This window comes from Scylla paramamosain, chromosome 33 (assembly GCF_035594125.1).
Source record: "Scylla paramamosain isolate STU-SP2022 chromosome 33, ASM3559412v1, whole genome shotgun sequence".
In the NCBI taxonomy this organism is placed as follows: domain Eukaryota; kingdom Metazoa; phylum Arthropoda; class Malacostraca; order Decapoda; family Portunidae; genus Scylla; species Scylla paramamosain.
The window spans coordinates 13950175-13957367 of NC_087183.1; the positions used below are offsets into that span (position 1 = coordinate 13950175).

Sequence of the window (7193 nt, forward strand, 5' to 3'; positions counted from 1 at the left end):
TGTCCCAAGGCCACGCGTGAGGCACGCTGCTACAAGGCCAGGTGACTCAGGTAATATTATGGAGTGTTGTAATTAACAATTTTAGATATACAGTGAGGCTGCTCTTTTGCCAACAAGTGGTTCTCAGTATGGTGCAGTCATGCATGACAGACACAAAAGCTTGTGTCGCGCCTGAGATGCTCGGCGGCCCCGCGGCGGTACCTTGAAGTGCATGAGGGAAGTGACTGGGAGAGGCAGATGCAGCGCGGCGCGGGAGGCCGCCTGCCGCAGCGTAGAATCCGACACCGAGCGGGACATGCCGCGCCCGCCCACGGCCGATGCCGGGGACAAGGACTCGGCGTCGGGGGCGCGGGGTCGCAGCGGCGGCAGCTGGTCGTCCGCCTCGCCAGTCACGCTGGCGCCCTCGCCCGGCACAGACCCGGACCGTACAAGGGGCGACGGTCCGTGAGGAAGCGTGGGCGTGTGGGCTGCCATGGGCGTGGCGGGAGTGGAGCTGGGCTGGGAGGTGTGGTAGTGCCAAGAGCCCCCCATGCAGTATGCGCGGACGGGCGGGGGGCCCAACACGGGGGCGGGTGCCGGGGAGCGCCGGCCACCCACCATCATCACCGAGGAGGCGCCCGCCGCCCCATGCGGCTGGCCTGTAGGGGAGGGGTAGGGTGAGGGGTGTGGGCTGCGGCAGCCTCGCCGCGCACGCCACATCGCCACACCACGTCGCGCACAAGCGGGAGAGAGAGCGTTGTTCACCTTATTGGGATGACGTATTGGCGGCGCTTTTTCATTACTGACAGAAAATGGTTGGCGGGACTGTGCGTCAGGAAACTGGCAGCAGGAATACTTTCTACATGCAAGAACGAGACGCCGAGAGATCATCAAAATATTGCGGGGAGAGAGAGAGAGAGAGAGAGAGAGAGAGAGAGAGAGAGAGAGAGAGAGAGAGAGAGAGAGAGAACGTGAAGCGGGCAGCATAGTGCGCCGCGGCAGCGTCGTCACAGCGGCACACATCCGCCAGCACAGCCTCCCATGCTGACGTGGCGTCGTCTTGGCGAACCCAGGCCAGCACACCCGAGCCTCGCAGGACTCAAGCCAGAGCGGGGCGGGGCGGGGCAGGGCGGGGAGGGTAAGCGACGACTAAGGGTGGTGCGGGGAGTCCCGGAGTGGGAAGGGGTTTCAGGAGGGAGAGAGGCGGGGAGGGGGTAGGTAAGCGGAGGGGCGGGGCAGCACACGCGGACTTACCTTGTGTCTGCCGCACGCCTGGGGCCGCAGCAGCACGCCCAGGTCGAGCGGGGAGGGGAAGGAGGGCACGACGGGCGCGAACACGTGGTGCACCATTTGGCAGATGACGCACATCTCGACGCCTTCTGACGACGCTTCCCTCGCGACCAATGACGGGCACCGGATGCACTTCCAGCTTTACGCTTTACACTTTATGCTCCTTTATCTCTTCTTGGCCACGCCTCGAGGGACGTCTGCCTCCTTCGTTATCTTCAAGCCCTTTAGTACACACAGATTCGCTAAGTTCTACTGTTCAGAGTTCTTTGAGTTTATCCTTCTGCCTTGTGAGCTCCGGGCTGGTTCTTTGCTTCAGGGCGAGTCTGACACGTTCATTACCTTTCCCTGGACAACGCAAGGCTCGTTAAGGCGGCAGGTGAGCACAGGTGATGCAGTGAGGCGGGTGAGGGAGGGATAAAGGGGAGCGATGAGGCGTGGTAATGAGAGAGAGAGAGAGAGAGAGAGAGAGAGAGAGAGAGAGAGAGAGAGGTTACGTGTGGTTAGGTAATAATGGTACATACTCCTCTTCCTTGCCCTCCTCCCTCACCTAAACAAGCTTTTATCCACACCCTTGACTCCCTCCCTCTAGTAAATTATGTTCCGCCTTATTAAGAAATCACTTATGGGACAAGATGAAAAGACAACAATGAAGAATATAATGAACACACACACACACACACACACAAACAGACAGACAGACGAGAATCACAAACATTACAGCTTATACAAGTCAATCCATCTTCTTTTATTACTCGCTAAGAGGAAAAGCTTAGATAAACTTCCTTAATCATTTGTACTTAAGGACGGTTATGTAAAACGTGTGTCGGTATGTTTACAAACACTCTTCCTCCTCCTCCTCCTCCACGCCTCCCAACACGTGGTTGACTCACGATCTTCCTCATCTTCAATTATACCCCAAACACACACACACACACACACACACACACACACACACACGTCCCCAAAATAAGGAAAGGTGATGACGTGGCTCAGAAACATTTGAAAAAAAAAAACGAAAAAAAAAAAAATGACGCATGACTGAATAAGGGAAGGTAGAAAGGGAGGAGGGAGGGGGGGGATGAGAGGGAGACAGATGAAGGAGGAGAGGGGAGAAAATGGTTGTGTATGGAGGGAAGGGGAAGGAGAAGGGGAGAGAAGGTTGGGATGAGAGAGGAAAGGGAAGGAGGGATTAGAGGAGGAAAGGGAAGTAGAGGGGAGGGGAGGAAAGGAGGGGCTTTGTATGGGCAGGGTGAGGGGAAAGGAGGGTACCGAGACACCATCTCCTCCCCTCCCTTGTGTCCTTGGTGTGTGGGTGTGTGTTTGTGTGTGTGTTACGGACACATTAAGTAACAGTGTTCTTGTCCATTGAACTTAAACTGCGTAGCTGTCTCTCTCTCTCTCTCTCTCTCTCTCTCTATCTCTCTCTCTCTCTCTCTCTCTCTCTCTCTCTATCAATGGTCATTAAAAATACTAAAATCGCAAAAGTCTAGCTCAAACTCACATTCCTCCTCCTCTTCCTTCTACTACTACTACTACTACTACTACTACTACTACTACTACTACTACTACTACTACTACTTTTATTGCTACGACTACAGTGCTAAAGGAGATAATAAGACATGGCAATATTTTTTTTTCAGTGTTACATAAAGAGTTCCCTAATTCCTCTACCACTACCACCACCACCACCACCACCACCACCTCCTTCTTCTCTTTCTCCTCCTCCTCTTCCCTTCTTCTTCTTCTCCTCCTCCTTCTTCCTCTTCGGCGTGGTGGAGGACCGAAAATAAAACAACGTGGGGTGGTCTAAGTCTCTCTCTCTCTCTCTCTCTCTCTCTCTCTCTCTCTCTCTCTCTCTCTCTCTCTCTCTCTCTCTCTCTCTCTCTCATGCTTCATCACTTTCCATATTTTTCGTTCTACTTTTCCTCAATTACGTCATTTTTTCGTTTTTTTTTTAAATTTTCAAGCGAGTGTTCTAATTCTCTCTCTCTCTCTCTCTCTCTCTCTCTCTCTCTCTCTCTCTCTCTCTCTCTCTCCCCCCACAATTAGCGGAGTCCTGTTACCTATTCATGATACTGAAGAGGGAATTGAAGAGGAGGAGGAGGAGGAGGAGGAGGAGGAGGAGGAGGAGGAGGAGAGGGGGAGGGGGAGAAGATACCGGGAATAGAGATGAAAATATTGTTTATTCCAGTCCAAATACATGCTCTCTCTCTCTCTCTCTCTCTCTCTCTCTCTCTCTCTCTCTCTCTCTCTCTCTCTCTCTCTCTCTCTCTCTCTCTCTCCATTTTTGTACAAATGAGTCACAAGAGAAATCGATTACCTGTTTACTTGTGCGTTTATTAACTTATTTACCTGTCGGAGGGATGGAGGAGGAGGAGGAGGAGGAGGAGGAGGAGGAGGAGGAGGAGGAGGAGGAGGAGGAGGAGGAGGAGGAGGAGGAGGGTGTAAGATAATCTCCGTATAGAGAAATGTGGACACCGTCAAGGTCTGATTCATACGTAGACAATGTCTCTCTCTCTCTCTCTCTCTCTCTCTCTCTCTCTCTCTCTCTCTCTCTCTCTCTCTCTCTCTCTCTCTCTCTCTTTCTACTTCCTTCCCTTACTCTGATTCCTTCTGTCTCGGTCTCCTCGCTTGCGGTAACGGTGTCATTTGATGAGTCAACGCCGCGAGAGAGAGAGAGAGAGAGAGAGAGAGAGAGAGAGAGAGAGAGAGAGAGAGAGAGAGAGAGAGAGAGAGAGAGAGAGAGAGACCTTCCAGCACATTTTATTTCCTGTCTGTCCTCTTCAATGTACGAGTGATTCTCTCTCTCTCTCTCTCTCTCTCTCTCTCTCTCTCTCTCTCTCTCTCTCTCTCTCACTCACACACACACACACACGCAGGAAACAAAACTCGCTGCGACAGATGGCTGAAACGTAAGAAGCAGGGAAGCAGCTGGTTTGCGCCGCGGAGGAGGAGGAGGAGGAGGAGGAGGAGGAGGAGGAGGAGGAGGAGGAGGAGGAGGAGGAGCATGTGTTCTCCCCTCCTTTCCTTCTTTCGGTTTTAAGAACGAGATGAAAACCAAACGTATAAATAAATACAAGGCACGTGGCGGAGAGAGGGAAGAAAGGGGAGAGTGAGGAAGGGAAGAAGGGAGGGGAGGCGGCAGGGAAAGGAAGAAAGAAGGGAAGGAGAATACATAGGTGTTATCTTACCTGAAACAAGGGAAGGAGGGGAAGAGGAAGATAAAGAGGAAGAGAGAGAAAAGAAATATTTAATTTTAACCCAAAACGAACGTGAAAATAACATTATGAGAGAGAGAGAGAGAGAGAGAGAGAGAGAGAGAGAGGAGAGAGAGAGAGAGAGAGAGAGAGAGAGACTCTACAGACAGGTAATCACTAGAAGTGCCACCAAGAATGTGCCATCCTCCTCCTCCTCCTCCTCCTCCCCCCCCAGCCTCCGTGATGCTTCCCCTCACGTGTAATGGAGATAATTAAGGTAATGGAAGAGAGCCTGGGAGAGAGGCAGAAAGAGAGGAGAGGTGATGGAGGGGGTACTTTGACCAATAAGCGGAAGGGAGAGGGAGGAAAGAGGGGAGGAGGAAGAGGAAGAGAGAAGGAAGGAGAATGAAGGAGAGTCATGACGAGGAAAGAATAAAGATGCTGAGAGAGAAACGTTACAAAGAAGAAAAAGAGGAGGAGGAGGAGGAGGAGGAGGAGGAGGAGGAGGAGGAGGAGGAGGAGGAGGAGGAGGAGTGTTACCGAAGATAAGAGGAAAAGAATTAAGACGCTGAAACAAAACAAAAAAAAAAAAAAAAAGTTGCAGTAAGACGCAAGAAGGAAATAGAAAAGAGAAGGAGGGAGATGGAGGAGAATACAGACAAGGAGGAGGAGGAGGAGGAGGAGGAGGAAGGAGAGGAGAATGTTGAGGAGGAGGAGGAGGGAGAGGAGAATGTTGAGAAGGAGGAGGAGGGAGAGGAGAATGTTGAGGAGGAGGACGAGAAGAGAGAACAGGAGGATGTGGAAGAAGAAACAGGGGAGAATGAGAATAAGGAGGAGGAGGAGGAGGAGGAGGAGGAGGAGGAGGAGGAGGAGAGAATAAGGACAAGAGGGGCATGAACACGAGGTCTCTTGTCAGCCACACGTCACTTTCCCCTCCACTTCTACATTCAGGGGACGCAGCACCACCTGCGTTTGGCACTCCCCTGGCACACCTGCAGGAGGAGGAGGAGGAGGAGGAGGAGGAGGAGGAGGAGGAGGAGGAGGAGGAGGAGGAGGAGGAGGAGGTATGAAAATAGGTGAATTATATCGGGAGAAATAAAGATGAAAGGCTTGGAAGGAAATACGAATGAGAGAATGAGGGAAAGGTGAAGGAAGAAGAGAAGTAAATAGGGCAGAGGAGGAGGAGGAGGAGGAGGAGGAGGAGGAGGAGGAGGAGGAGGAGGAGGAGGAGGAGGAGGAGGAGGAGGGGGCCAATATCATGAGACAACCGACGGACGAGGTGCAGTTACATTCCTAATTAATGTGTGTGTGTGTGTGTGTGTGTGTGTGTGTGTGTGTGTGTGTGTGTGTGTGTGTGTGTGTGTGTGTGTGTGTGTGTGTGTGTGTGTGTGTGTGTGTGTGTGTGTGTGTGTGTGTGTGTGTGTGTGTGTCCAAGCTCTATGACGTAATACATTTAGTTACACGCATAATCTAACGAAACGAGGTGTGGGAGGAGGAGGAGGAGGAGGAGGAGGAGGAGGAGGAGGGATAGATATGAGGGTAATATGATACTGGTATTATAAGAGAGAGAGAGAGAGAGAGAGAGAGAGAGAGAGAGAGAGAGAGAGAGAGAGAGAGGAGAGGAGAGAGAGAGAGAGAAGAGAGAGAGAGAGAGAGAGAGAGAGAGAGAGAGAGAGAGAGAGAGAGAGAGAGAGAGTCTTTGTCTGCGAGAGATTAAGGAGCGAGGAGAGAGATATACTCTTCGCTTCAGCATGTGAAGGTAAGGGATTTGGAGGAGGAGGAGGAGGAGGAGGAGGAAGGAAGTATGTGCGTGGGTTGAATGACAGGAGGAGGAGGAGGAGGAGGAGGAGGAGGAGGAGGAGGAGGAGGAAGGACAGGTGTGTGGGAAGGAGTGAGAAATGAAGGTGACAGCCATATGTACCGCATGCCTTAGCACACACACACACACACACACACATACACTCTCTCTCTCTCTCTCTCTCTCTCTCTCTCTCTCTCTCTCTCTCTCTCTCTCTCTCTCTCTCTCTCTCTACCTCCTGATATCAGTAACACAACAACACACTCACCCCCGCAGCCATGACTCACTCCTGCAACTGCTTACGCCACCGCCCACACCTCTCCTCCTCCTCCTCCTCCCCCCACACCTCTCCTCCTCCTCCTCCTCCTCCTAATGTTCATTCAGCAACGGTCTGCGCAGGGAACTGGATCATGCGAGGACCGAATGAGAATGTTTAAACGAGGAACGAACGAAAATGTTTAAGTTTTTATTGATATATTTTACGTTGGGGAAAGAAGGAAGGAAGGAAGGAAGGAAGGAAGGAAGGAAGGAAGGAAGGAAGGAAGGAAGGAAGGAAGGAAGGAAGGAAGGAAGGAAGGAAAGTAAGGATGGATGTGAGACGAGAGGATAGAAGGATAAAAAGGAAAAAGAAGGAAAGAAAAGGAAAAAAGGACGAAAGAAAGGAGGAAGGGAAGGAAGAATGGATGGAGAGAGTAGGATAAATAGGAAAGGAAAAAGAAAATAAACATGGAAGGATAAAAAAAAAAAAAAAAGAGAAAAAGAAGACATGGGATGATGGAATGAAAAAGGGATGGATTTGAAAGAACGGTGGAATGAAAGGGTAAATAAAGGAAAAATAGGTTTGGAAGAATGGATAAAGAAGGGAATAATGATAAAAAAAAAGGGGATAAGAAATGAAGGGATGAGAGGAGGAATGACGCAAGGAAGAT

The 7193-nt window shown here is 51.0% G+C and overlaps 1 protein-coding gene across 22 annotated transcripts in view; it reads right to left on the minus strand.

The window, feature by feature from the left end:
• Positions 1–7193, minus strand: part of LOC135089427 (microtubule-associated serine/threonine-protein kinase 3-like) — a 271594-nt gene that overhangs the window by 21027 nt on the left and 243374 nt on the right. For 2 of the 22 annotated variants that reach the window (XM_063984992.1, XM_063984993.1), the window contains exon 2: positions 1234–1614. The exons of 19 other annotated variants lie outside the window; for them this stretch is intronic. In XM_063984992.1, the coding sequence (XP_063841062.1) occupies positions 1234–1347 (114 nt within the window). In that variant the 5' untranslated portion in view covers positions 1348–1614. Of the gene's footprint in view, positions 1–201; positions 639–1233; positions 1615–7193 lie in introns of all 22 variants that reach the window. One more of the 22 variants, XM_063984984.1, reaches the window with a different exon arrangement.